Genomic DNA, 14321 nt, shown 5'->3' on the forward strand with positions numbered 1-14321 from the left:
GTAAATTCGTGGTTCATGCTTACCCTTTATCTAAAATTAACGGATGATGTTTTGTTTTTTTTTTCAAAATTCGTATTCGGTCCTCTTAAGTGGCCAGTTCCAACAGTTTATCCCATATTGTAATTAAAATTTTAAATATCTTTCCATAAAAAGAAATGGATTCCAGATTCATGATTTTCCTATGTGGCAATCTTCTTTTGAAGGAAAGTATGGTTGAAACTGTTCTATCATATTTGCAAAATATTTAATTACAATTTTCATAGGTGTGCAATGTCAAATTCATTGTTTCTTTTATTGATGTTTTTAATATATAAAAATAATATGTAAAATCTCTGTTCCCCCAACTTTCTAACTTAAATTTTTGTTTTTCCATCCTAACTGCCTTATGTTGCATTCTTTCCTTCCATTAAAATATTAAGATCCAAATCTTGTCCACAAAATACTAGCAAACTAAACTCAGCACATGTTAAAAGATTTATAGATCAAAAAAAAAAAACCCTTTTCTAATATGATAGCATGTTTCAAAAAACAAAAAAGAGTTATGTCATGACCAAGTGAGATTATTTCCCAGAGTGCCCGGATGGTTCTACATACAAAAACCATTTATGTAATAAACCACAGGAGTGATAGTTTTCTAACGTCTTCCCCTCAAAGAACCCTGATTTTGACAACGCCAGCAAATGAGAGTATCCTTTGTGATACTCCCCCTTTATGGGAGTCCAGGAGTCCAGTGGAGAAGTTCTAGCACATCCTGGGAGAAAGAAAAAACAAAAACAAAGATTGGATCCATTGAAGAAAGTAAAAGAAATAGGTTTACTTTATCTGTGTCCCCATTCCCCCAAGATAGCACAGCTCAGTACTAAGAAGAACCCCTTGGCCTGCAATTTCTCCCATAGCAGAAAGTGAGAGCATGTGAGTGAGTACCCAGATTCCCCAGTGTGGGCAACACTGCCAAAGATGCCCATCTCTTTCTCACCCCATCTGGAATACTGAGGTAAGCTGCACAACTGAAGGTGAGGAGAGGCTGGGAGCAGAGCAGGCAGGACTTAGAGTGCACCGCTCTAAGAGACATAGAACATACTAACTGCTTTGTGGACTTCATTACAAGGGCCACCACAAATCACTAGAGGGATCTTGCCTGCAGACTCCCCCAAATGGCCCACAGGCATCCCTAATGCTCTCTATGCCTCACCTACATAATCCCCTGCACACACATCTTGTGGCCAGTTCCCCATGTGTGCCCCTGCGAATGGCAAGTGCAAGATTGGCAGAGAGCTCATGAACACGCACAGAAAATTGGTCCAACTCTGCAAGATTCTGAGAAAGCAAACAAACTTGAATATTCACCACTGCCCTAGGAAAAGTAACGCTGAAGCTGTCAGCACTAGGTCTAGTTTTGCAGAAAGAAGGCATATAATCTTAAGAATGCCACACACACACACACACACACACACACACATACACACACACGGGACAAGAAGTGTGGAGCAGGCATACCTATAGGAATGGTCTGAGAAAATCTGAGAATCCCTAAACAGGCTGACAGAAATTATTTCTCTTTCAAAGACAGACAATAAAGACTGGAAGAAGTTACTACTTCAAATGCAAAGGCAGTAATCCAACACTTGAATGAACATGAAAAATCAAGGGAAAATGAAACCAACAAAGGAGCAAAGGAACAAATTGATTTTTTACTAACCAACCCCAAAAGAAATGGAGATCTATGATTTGAATGATAAAAAATTCAAAATAGTTGCTTTAAGGAAGCTCAGTAGCCTACAAAGAAACAAAGAAAAACAATTCAATAAAATCAGGAAAACAACACATGAACAAAATAAGAAGTTTAACAGAGAGATAGAAATCACAAAACAGAACTAAACAGAAATTCTGGACCTGAAGACCACACCAAATAAAATGAAAATTGCAGTAGAGAACACCAACAACTGTCTTGATAAAGGGAAAGAATCTCAACTCGAAGACAAATCACATGAAATTATTTATTTAGAGGAGATCACCAACAACAAAAAGAATGAAAAAGACTGAAGAAAGACTACTACATGGATTATAAAATTGCATCAATTGAAACAATTTCTGTATTTTAGGAGTACTAGCAGGAAAAGAGAGGGAGAAAGGGACAGAAAGCTTATTTAAAGAAATAATGCTAGAGAGGGCACCTGGGTGGCTTAGTTGATTAAGCATCTGACTTCAGCTCAGGTCATGATCTCAAGGTTCGGGAGTTCAAGCCCCACACTGTTGTCAGTGCAGAGCCCGCTTTGGATCCTCTGCCCCCCTCTTTCTCTGCTCCCCCCTACTCTTACATGCTGTATCTCTGTTTCAAAAATAAACATTAAAAAAAATGTTTTTTTAAAAAAGAAAGAATGCCTGAGAACTTCCCATTTCTGGAAAGAGATGGGCATCCAAATTCATGAAGTTCATAGGTCCCCAAATATATTCAACCCAAAGATATCTTCTACAATACATTATAATAAAACAGTCTCAAAACAAAGAGGAAATATTAAAAGCAAAAAAAAAAAAAATCCCACATACAAGGTAAACTCCATAAGGCTATCAGTGTCATCCTCAACACAAACACCACAGGCCAGGATAGAGTGAGATGAAAAATCAAAATGCTGAGAGGAAAAAAAAACCTGCCAACCAAGAATACATTACCTGGCAAAGCTGTCATTCATAATTGAAGGAGAGATAAAGATTTTCCCTGAAAAAGTCTGAGGGAGTTAATCATCACTAGACTTGCCATAGCAAATGCTGAAAGGAATTCCTTAATCTGAAATGAAAGGATGCTATTAACATGAAAACATATGAAAGAATAAAACATACTGGTAAAGGTAAGAATATAGTAATTACTCTCACACTATAGTGTGGTGTTGTATAAATCACTTAACTCTAATGCAAAGATTAGAGGACAAAGCATTAAATAACTATTGCTACAATAGTTTATTGATGGATACACAATATAAAAAAACAGATATTGTGGAATGCCTGGGTGACTCAGACCCCCAGGCGTCTGACTCTTGGTTTTGGCTCAGGTCATGATCTCGCAGTTCATGGGTTTGGGCCCCATGTTGGGCTCTGCACTTACAATGCAGAGCCTGCTTGGGATTCAATCTCTCTCTCTCTCTCTCTCTCTCTCTCTCTCTCTCTGTCTCTCTCTCTCTGTCTCTCTCTCTCTCTCTCTCTTTCTCTCTTTCTGCCCCTCCCATGAACTCTCAAAAAAAAAAAAAAAAAAAAAGACGGACACTGTAACATCAGAGGCAAAATGGAGTAAAAGGGTAGTTTTTGTATGCAATCAGAGTTAAGTTGTTATCACCTTAGAATACACTGTAATAACTATAAGATGCTTTATGTAAGCCTCACGTGAATGTTATTCAACCATGAGAAAAAAGGAAATCCTGCTATTTGCAAATATATGTATGAACTTCGAAGACACAATGCTCAGTGAAATAAGCCAAACAGGTAAATACAAATACCATATGATCTCTAAACATGTGGAATCTAAAACAAAAACAAACAAACAAAAAACATAAAAAGTTCTAAATCACAGAAACAGATAGTAGAATGGCAGGATCTCAGGAATAGGGAAAGTGGAAAGATGCTCATCAAAATGTACAAGCTTTCAGTTGTAAGATAAGTTTTATGGATCTAATGTACATACATCATGAATCATGGTGGCTATAGTTAATAATACTGTATTGTGTGCTTGAAACTTGCTAAGAGAGTAAATTTTTTTAAACAAGATTTTTTCTTTCTTTTTTTTTGAGATTTTATTGTTAAGCAATCTCCATACCCAACATGAGGGCTCATACCCACAACCCCAAGATCAAGAGTCACATGCTCTACCAACTGAGCTAGTCGGGCACACCCCTAACAGAGTAAATCTTTTTTTTTTTTTTTTTTTAAGAGAGATTGAGACTGAGAGAGAGAGAGTGCACGTGAGAGAGTTCCACAGCCACACAGTCAGCATGGAGCCTGACATGGGATTCAATCTCAGATGGAAAGATTATGACCTGACCCAAAATCATGAGTCAGATGCTTAACCAACTGAGCCACCCAGGCGCCCCTAAGAGAGTAGTTTGTAAGCATTCTCTCTTCTAAAACAAAAGGTAACATAAACTATGTAATATGATGGATATGTTAATTACTCTGATTGTGGTAATCATTTCACAAAATATACATATATCAAATCACCACATTATACATGGTATACGTATACAATTTTAATTGTCAATTCTATCTCAATAAATCTGGAAAAATGGAATGTACCAGATTAATAGAAAGAAGGAGGAGAAAAACACATGCCAATTTGAGGCAGAAAAAGCATGTTAACAAAATCAACACCTTTTCATGATAAAAACACTCAACAAAAAAAACAGCAAGTGCCAGTGTGAATGGGAGAAATTGGAACCCTTATGCATTGCTGCTGGGAATATAAAATGGTGCAGTTGCCATGGAAAACAGTATTGAGCTTCCCTTAAAAACTTCAACATAGCGTTACCATTTGATGCAGCAATTTCATATTTAGGTATATACACAAAAGAATTTGAAGAACGGACTCAAACAGATATTTTTATACTAATTTTCATAGCACCATTCATTGCAATAACCAAAAGGTGGAAATAATCCAAATGTGCATTCAATGAAAGAATGGACAAAGAAAATATGGTATATACATACAATAGAATATTTCTTCAGTCATAAAAAGGAACGACATTTTGATATGTGCTATAGCATGGATAGATCCTGAATAAATAAAAGATCATGCTTAAATAAGCCAGACACAGGAGCACCTGGGTGGCTCAGTCAGTTAAGCGTCTGACTTTGGCTCAGGTCATGATCTCACAGTTTGTGAGTTCGAGCCCCATATCAGGGTCACTGCTGTCAGCACAAAGCCTGCTTTGATTCTCTGCCCCTCCCCCACTGATTCTCTCTCTCTCTCTCTCTCTCTCTCTCTTTTTATCTCTCAAAATAAATAAATAAACTAAAAAAGTAAGCCAAACACAAAAGCACAAATACTGTGTAACAACTCCATTTATATAAGATACGTAGATTACTCAAATTCATAAATACAGAAGGCAAAATGGTAGCTACTAGGGTCTCAGGGGAGGGTGGAGAGGAAATATTTTGGTAGATTTTTTCTAGTTTTATCGAAATGTAATTGACATGTAACGTCATATAAGTTTAAGGTATACAACATAGTGATTTGATATATGTATACATTGCAAAATAATTACCACAATAAGTTTAATATCTATTACCCCACATGTTTACAATTTTTTCTTGTGATGAGAACTTTTAAAATCTACTTTCTTGGGAACTTTCAAATATACAATACAGTGTTGTTAATTATAGTCAACAGGCTATACATTACATCTCCAAAACTTATTTATCTTATAGCTTGAAGCTTATATCTTTCAATCTCCTTCACTCCTTCCCTCATTCCCACCCCCCCCCCACCACCCACCATTGGTAATTACCAGTTAATTCTCTGTTTCTGTAAGATTCCACATATAAGTAAGATCATACAGTATTTGTCCATATGACCTTCTGATCCTACTTGGGCTTTGACATCTTATACTGACTCATACCTCCTCCATTCCCATTGCATATGTGCTTCTCACCCTTCTCAGGCTCTAACACATCACACCAGCTGCTGCTGCTATCCCCATACACACAGTTACTCTCCTCACCCTGCCTAAACCTGAACCCTGTGCTGGCTGCTACCACTCCACTTTATGGATGCCCTCTCTAGCCAGGTAGATCTTCAACACTCCACATTGAGTTACCATGGTTGCCTTCTTTTTCCCACTTGAAACCCAATCGCCCATGGACCCTTCTATTACATTCTTCATTTTTCTCAGACTTCAACACCTTGTACCGGGCCTTCAGCACAAATGTCCCCATCCCCATTTGCAGACTCTGACATTCCACCCCTTGCTGCAGGGATGTCCTCCTACCTTTATTTGTGCAACCTCTCACTGTCTCACTCTTTTCCTCAACCCACACAGGCTTAACTTGCTTAGACTCACCTGATGGTTTTGGACTGGATTGTTCAGGAAGAAAGGAAGAAAGGAAGAAAGGAGGGGGAAGGAAGGCAGGAAGGAATGAAGGATGGAAGGAAGAAGGGAAGGAAGGAAGGAAGAAAGGAAGGAAAGAAGGAAGAGTTACTTTCTGTTATAACTAACATTGATTTTTTTATTTATAGGATATATAGAGTATAATTTCTTTTTTTAAATAGACCATTTTTTGGAGCAATTTTAGGTTTACAAAAAAATTAAGCAGCAGGTACACAGATTTTCCACACATACTCTGTCCTCCCCATCCACAGAGCTTTCCCCATGGTCAAAATCTGTCAACAGAATAACCTATTTATTATAATAGACATCACTGTCACCCAAAGTTCGTAGTTCAGATTATGGTTCATTCTTGGTATTATACATTCTGTAGGTTTGAACAATGTGTAATGACATATCCACCATTATAGTATCACACAGAATAATTTCACTGCCCTAAAAATCATCTATGTTTCATTCATCCCACCTCCCCCTTAACCCTTAGCACCAACTGATCTTTTTACTGTCTCCTTAGTTTTGCCTTTTCCAGAAGGTCATATCGTTGGAATCATACAGTATGTACATTTCTCAGATTGACTTCTTTCACTGAATAATATGCATTAAAGTTTTCTCCATGTCTTTTTAGGGCTTGATAGCTCATTTCTTTTTAGCGCTGGATAATATTCCATCACCTAAATGTACCACAGTTTATTTATCCATTCACCCATTGAAGAACATCTTGCTTGCTTCCAAGTTTTGGCAATTATGAATTCAGCTGTTATAGGCATCCAGGTACAGGTTTTGTATGGACGTAAGTTTCGAAGTCACTTGGGGAAATGCCAATGAGCTCAATTCCTGGATCATACACCAAGAGTATGTTTAGTTTTGTAAGAAACTGCCAAACTGCTTTCAAAAGTGGCTGTATAGTTTTTATTTCCACCAGCAATAAGTAAGAGTTCCTGTTGCTGCATTGGGTGTTATCAGTGTTATGGATTTTAGTTATTCTAACAGACGTGTAGTGGAATTTTATTGGTTTAATTTGCATTTCCCTAATGACATATGATGTGGAGCATTTTTGCATATTCTTGTTTGACATCTATATATCATCTTTGGAGAGATGTTTGTTCAGGTCTAATGTTGAGCACGTTTTCATGCATGTGTTAGCCATTCATATATACTCTTTGGAAAAATATCTATTCTGGCCTTTGCCCATTTTTAGTTGGATTATTTGGGGGGGGGGGTTGCTAATGAATTACATGAATGAATTCTTTATATATTTGGCTGTTAACCCATCATTGGATATGTGGTTAGCAAATATTTTTTTCCCATTCCTAGATTGCCTTTTCATTTTGTTAATTGTTTGTTTTGCTGTGTATAAACTTTTTAGTTTAATGTAGTCCTACTTATTTATTATTTTGTTGCTTTTGCTTTAGGAGTCATATCCAAAAAATCATTGTGAAGACCCATGTCAACAAGTTTTTCCCTATTTTTTAATATAGGAGATATATGGTTTCAGGTCTTACATTTAAGTCTTTAATCCATTTCAGGTTAATTTTTGTGAGTAGTGTGAGATAGGGGTCTTCTGCAAGTAAATATCCAATTTTCACAGCACCATTTGTTAAAGAGACTGTGTTTTCTCCATTGAGTATTTTTGGCTCCCTTGCCAAATATTAGTTGATTATAAATGCATGGAATTATTTCTGGGCTCTTCATTCTATTACATTGACTATGTGTCTATTTTTATGCCAGTACTATACTGTTTTGATACTATACATTTGTAATATAGTTTGAAATGAGGAAGTGTGGTGCTTCCAGCATTTCCCTTTTTTCCCAGGATTGGCTTGCATATTCAGGGACTTTTGTGGTTCCTCATATGAAATCTTAATAAGGATTGCTTTGAATGTTTTGGGTAGTATGGACATTTTAACAATATTAATTCTTCCAATCCATGAACACCAAATATTTTTCCATTTACTTGTGCCTTCTTTAATTTCTTTTATCAACGTCTTTTTGTTTTGCCTCTTGGTTAAATTTATTCCTAAGTGTTTTGTTTTTGATGTATTGTCAATGGGATTGTTTGCTTTTTTTCCTTTTCTGAAAATTCATTGATACTGTATTGAAACACCACTGATTTCTGCAACTATACTGAATTTGTTGATTAAATCTAAGTCTTTTGGTTGAGTCTCTAGGATTTTCTATATATAAAATCATCTGCAAATAGAGACAATTTTAGTTTTCCTTTCCATTTTTGGTAACTTTTATTTCTTTTTCTTGTCTGTCTGCTCTGGCTAGAACTTCCAATACTATGTTGAATAGAAGTGGTCTGAGTGGGCACCCTTGTCTTATTCCTGATCTTAGAAGAAAAGCTTTAACCTTTCACCATTGAGTATGATGGTAGCTATAGGCTTATCATATATGGTCTTTATCATGGTTAGGTAGGTTCCTTCTACACCTAATTTGTTGAGAGTTTTTTTTTTTTTATCATGAATGGATATTGAATTTTTTCAAATGCTTTTTCTGTATCTACTGAGATGACCATATGATTTTTCAATCTCATACTTCTAATGCAATGTATCATATGTATTGATTTGTATATGTTGAACCATCCTTGCATTCCAAGTATGAATTCCACTAAATCATGGTATGTGACCCTTTACTGTATTGCTTAATTTGGTTTGCTAGTATGTTGAGAATTTTTGTAAGGATCAAGGATATTGGCTTGTAGTTGTCATCAAGCCTTATCTGGGTTTTTTAAAAATTTTTTTTTAATGTTCATTTATTTTTGAGACAGAGAGAGACAGAGCATGAATGGAGGAGGGTCAGAGAGAGAGGGAGACACAGAATCCGAAGCAGGCTCCAAGCTCTTAGCTGTCAGCACAGAGCCCGATGTGGGGCTCGAACTCACGGATCGTGAGATCATGACCTGAGCCGAAGTCGTACACTTAACCGACTGAGCCACCCAGGCGCCCCAAGCCTTATCTGGTTTTGACATCAGAGTAATGTTTGATTCATAAGATAAGTTTGGAAGTTTTCCTTCCTCTTCAATTTTTTTCGAAGAGTTTGAGAAATATTGGTATTAATTCTTCTTTAAATGTTTAGTAGAACTCACTAGTTAAACCATTTGGTCCTGAGCTCTTCTTTGTCACAATGTTTTTGAAGTACTTACTCAATTTCCTTACTCATTGCTCAGATTTTCTGTTCTTTCTAATTCAGTTTTGGTAGATTGCATGTTTCTAGGAATTTATCCATTTCTTCTAAGTTGTCCAGTTTGTTGGCATTTAGTTGTTCATGTGTCTTATGATTCTTTGTATTTTTGTGGTATCAATTGTTATGTCTCTTCTTTCGTTCATGATTCCATTGCTTTGTGTTCTCTTCTCTCTCTCTCTCTCTCTCTCTCTCTCTCTCTCAATCTCTCTCAGGTAGTCTAGCTAAAGGATTGTCAATTTTGTTTACCTTTTCAAAGAACTAACTCAGTTTCATTGATCTTTTCTATTGTTTTTCCTTTATTTCATTTGTTTCTGCTCTTATCTTTGGTATCTCCTTCCTTCTGCTAACTGTGGGCTTAGTTTGTTCTTTTTCTAGTTCCTTACGTGTAGAATTAGGTTGTTTGATATATTTCTATTTTCTTGTTGTATGCTTATATATATAAACTTCCCTCTTAGAACTACTTTCACTGCATCCCATTAGTTTTGGTATATTGTGTTTCCATTTTATTTGTATCAAGATACTTTTTGATTTCTCTTTTAATTTCTGCTTTGATCCATTGTTTGTTTGGGAATATGTTGTTTAATTTCCATGTATTTGTGAATTTTCCAGGTTTCCTGATATCTAGTTCCACACCATTGTGGTCAGTGAAAAAACTTGGAATGTTTTCAATTTTCTTAAATTTGCTAAGACTTAGGGCGCCTGGATGACTCAGTCAGTTAAGCGTCCAACTCTTGATATCAGCTCAGGTCGTGATCTTATGGTGGTGGGATAGAGCCCTGCGTTGGGCTCCACACTGAGCATGGAAACTGCTTGGGATTCTCTCTCTCTGCCCATCCCCCACTCATGAGGACGCTCTCTCTCTTTCTCTTTCTCTCACAATAAATAAATAAACATTTTCAAAATCTGCTAAGACTTGTTTTGTGGCTTAACATTTGATTTATCCTGGAAAATACTCCATGTGTGCTTGAGAAGAATATGTATTCTGTTGTTGTGGTGGTGGTGGTTGTTTTTGTTGGATGGATTGGGTTTTAGATGTCTGGTAAATCCATTTGTCCTATAGTGTTGTTCAAATACACTGTTTCCTGCGGCGCCTGGGTGGCTCAGTCGGTTGAGCGTCCGACTTCACCTCAGGTCATGATCTCGCGGTCCATGAGTTCGAGCCCCATATCAGGCTCTGGGCTGATGGCTCAGAGCCTGGAGCCTTCTGATTCTGTGTCTCCTGCTCTCTCTGCCCCTCCCCTGTTCATGCTCTGTCTCAAAAATAAATAAATGTTAAAAAAAATTTTTTTTTAAATACACTGTTTCCTTATTGATTCTCTGTCTGGTTGACCTACCCATTGTTGAGAGTAGAGTATTAAAGTCCTTAACTATTGGGGCAACTGGCTGGCTCAGTCAGTGGAATGTGCAACACTTGATCTCAGGGTTGTGAGTTCAAGCCCCATGTTGGGTTCAGAGGTTACTTACAAATGAATTTTTTAAATAAAAATTAAAAAATAAAGTCCTCGGGCGCCTGGGTGGCGCAGTCGGTTAAGCGTCCGACTTCAGCCAGGTCACGATCTCGCGGTCCGTGAGTTCGAGCCCCGCGTCAGGCTCTGGGCTGATAGCCTGGAGCCTGTTTCCGATTCTGTGTCTCCCTCTCTCTCTGCCCCTCCCCCGTTCATGCTCTGTCTCTCTCTGTTCCAAAAATAAATTAAAAAAACGTTGAAAAAAAAAAATTAAAAAAAAAAATAAAGTCCTCAACTATTATTATATTGTTGTGTATTTCTCTTTTCAGTTCTGTTAGTATTTGCTTTATATTTTTAGATACTCTGATAATAGACACATAAAAAGTAGCAGTTTTATGTCTTCTTAGTGGATTGACCCTTTTATCATTATATAATGACTTTTGGTCTCTTTTGACCATTTTTTGCTTAAAGTCTATTTTTACTTGTATAAGAATAGCTCCCTTGCTTTCTTTTGTTTACCACTTGCTTGAATTATCTTTCTCTATCCCTTTAATCTTAGTCTATGTGCACCTTTAGAGCTAAAGTGGATGTCTTATAGGCAACATATCATTGAATCATGTTTATTTTTTTTAACAATTCAGCCATTATGTCTTTTGATGGGATAACTTAATTCATTATTTTTAAAGTAATTATTGGTAGGTAAGTACTTACTATTGTCATTTTGTGGGTTTTGGTTTGTTTTGCAGTACCATTGTTCCTTGTTTTTTTCTTATTGAGGTATATAATTAACATATAACATTATATTAGTTTCAGATGTACAACATAATGATTTGACATTTGTGTACACTGCCAAATAATCACCACAAGTCTAGTATCTTCTTGTCACCATATAAAGTTACATAATATGCAATTCAATATTATTGGCTGTAGTTACCATACTGTACATTACATCCTCTTGATTTATTTTATAACTAGAAATTTATACGTCTGGACCACTTTCTCCCATTTTGCCCACCCCCCCCCACATCTCCTCCCCCCTGACAACCACATCTGTTCTCTGCATCTATGAATTTTGTTTGTTTTGTTTTTTTAAGTTTTTATTTTAAATTCCAGTTAGTTAACATACAGTGTAATAGTAGTTTCAGGTATACAATGTAGTGATTCAACACTTCCATTGAACACCCAGTGCTCATCGCAACAAGTACACTCCTTTATCCCCATCACCTATTTAACCCATCTCCCCCACTATCTCCCTCTGGCAACCGTTAGTTTGCTGTCTATAATTAAGAGCCTATTTCACACCACATGGGTGGCTCAGTCAGTTGGGCATCTGACTCTTGATTTTAGCTCAGGTCATGGTCCTGGGATTGTAGGATTGAGCCCCATGTTCAGCTCTACACTGAGCGTGGAGCCTGCTTGAGATTCTCTCTCTGTCTCTGTCCCTTTCCCCTGCTTGCACGCGCTCTCTAAAATAAATTTAATTTTTTTTAATAGTCTATTTCTTGGTTTGTCTCTCTCTTTTCCCCCGTGCTCATTTGTTTTCTTTCTTAAATTCCACATATGAATGAAATCATATGGTATTTGTCTTTCTCTGACTTTTTTCCCTTAGCATTATACTCCCTAGCTCCATCCATGTCATTGCAAATGGCAAGATTTTATTTATTTATTTATTTTTTAATATTTATTTACTTTTGAGACAGAGAGAGACAGAGCATGAAGCGGGGAGGGTCAGAGAGAGAGGGAGACACAGAATCTGAAATGGGCTCCAGGCTCTGAGCTGTCAGCACAGAGCCTGATGCGGGGCTCGAACTCACGGACTGCGAGATCATGACCTGAGCCGAAGTCGGATGCTTAACTGACTGAGCCACCCAGGCGCCCCAAGATTTTATTTTTTTGATGACTGAGCAATATTCCATATTACTCCATATTACATATACATATATATGTATATATACATACATATACCACATCTTCTTTATCCATTCATCAGTCAATGGACACTTAGGCTGTTTCCATAATTTAGCTATTATAGATAAAGCTGCTATAAACACCAGGGTGCATATATCCCTTTGAATAAGCGTTTTTGTATTCTTTGGGTAAATATCTAGTAGTGCAATTGCTAGATCATAAGATAGTTCTATTTTTAACTCTTTGAGGAAACTTCATTCTGTTTTCCAGAGTGGCTGCACCAGTTTGCATTCCCACCAGCAGTGCAAAAGTGTTCCCCTTTCTTGCATTCTTGCCAACCCCTGTTGTTTTTTGTGTTGTTGATTTTAGCCATTCTGACAAATGTGAGGCAATATTCATTGCAGTTTTGATTTGTACTTCCCTGATGATGAGTGATGTTGAGCATCTTTTCAGGTGTCTGTTGTCCATCTGTGTGTCTTCTTTGGAAAAATCTACTTTTATAATTTTCCCATTTTTAATTGGATTATTCATTTTTGGGGTGTTAAGTTTGAGAAGTTCTTTGCATATTTTGGATATGAACTTTTTATGAGATATGTCATTTGCAAATATCTTCTCCCATCCTATAGTTTGCCTTTTAGCTTTGTTGATTGTTTCCTTCACTGTGCAGAAGTTTTTATTTTGATGAAATCCCAATAGTTTATTTTTGCTTTTGTTTCCCCTGCCTCAGTAGACATATCTAGAAAGAAGTTGTTATGGCCAATGTTAAAAACATTACTGGGGCGCCTGGGTGGCGCAGTCGGTTAAGCGTCCGACTTCAGCCAGGTCACGATCTCGCGGTCCGTGAGTTCAAGCCCCGCGTCAGGCTCTGGGCCGATGGCTCAGAGCCTGGAGCCTGCTTCCGATTCTGTGTCTCCCTCTCTCTCTGCCCCTCCCCCGTTCATGCTCTGTCTCTCTCTGTCCCAAAAATAAATAAAAAACGTTGAAAAAAATTTAAAAACATTACTGCCTGTGTTCGTCTCTAGGATTTCTATGATTTCAGGTCTCGCATTTAGGTCTTTAATCCATCTTGAAATTGTTTTTGTGTATGGTGTAAGAAAGTGGCCCAGTTTCATTCTTTTGCATATTTCTGTCCAGTTTTCCTTAAATCATTTGTTAAAGAGACTTTTTCCCATTGGATATTCTTTTCTGTTTTGTTGAAAATTAGTTGGCCATATAATTGTGGGTTCGTTTCTGAGTTTTCTATTCCGTTCCATTGATCTATGTGTCTGTTTTTGTGACAGGACCTTACTGTTTTGTTCACTACTATAACTTGAAGTCTGAAATTGTGATGCTTCCAGCTTTGCTTTGCTTTTTCTAGGTTGCTCTGGCTATTCGAAGTCTTTTGTAATTCTATACAAATTTTAGGATTGCTTATTCTAGCTCCATGAAAATGCTGTTGGTATTTGATAGGAATTGCATTAAATGTATAGATTGCTTTGGGTAGTATAGGCATTTTAACATTTGTTCTCCCAACACTTGAGCATGGGATATTTTTCCATTTCTTGGCATCATCTTGAATTTCTTTCATGAATGTTTATAGTTTTCAGAATACAGGTCTTTTGCCTATTTAGCTAGGTATTTATTCCTAGGTATCGAATTGGTTTGGGTACAATTATAAATGGGATTGATTCCTTAATTTCTCTTTCTGCTGCTT

General features: G+C 37.0%; 1 protein-coding gene across 1 annotated transcript in view; it reads right to left on the minus strand.

Annotated features, from left to right (window-relative positions):
* LOC131499193 (uncharacterized) overlaps positions 1 to 5919 on the minus strand; it is a 62129-nt gene extending 56210 nt beyond the window's left edge. Inside the window, exons 1-2 of the mRNA XM_058707034.1 lie at positions 5802 to 5919; positions 861 to 1024 (exon numbers count right to left, since the gene is read on the minus strand). Of these exons, the coding sequence (XP_058563017.1) occupies positions 861 to 1024; positions 5802 to 5919 (282 nt within the window). The remainder of the gene's footprint in view (positions 1 to 860; positions 1025 to 5801) is intronic.
* Between the last annotated feature and the right edge of the window lie 8402 nt (positions 5920 to 14321).

This window comes from Neofelis nebulosa, chromosome 17 (genome assembly GCF_028018385.1).
Source record: "Neofelis nebulosa isolate mNeoNeb1 chromosome 17, mNeoNeb1.pri, whole genome shotgun sequence".
In the NCBI taxonomy this organism is placed as follows: Eukaryota; Metazoa; Chordata; class Mammalia; order Carnivora; family Felidae; genus Neofelis; species Neofelis nebulosa.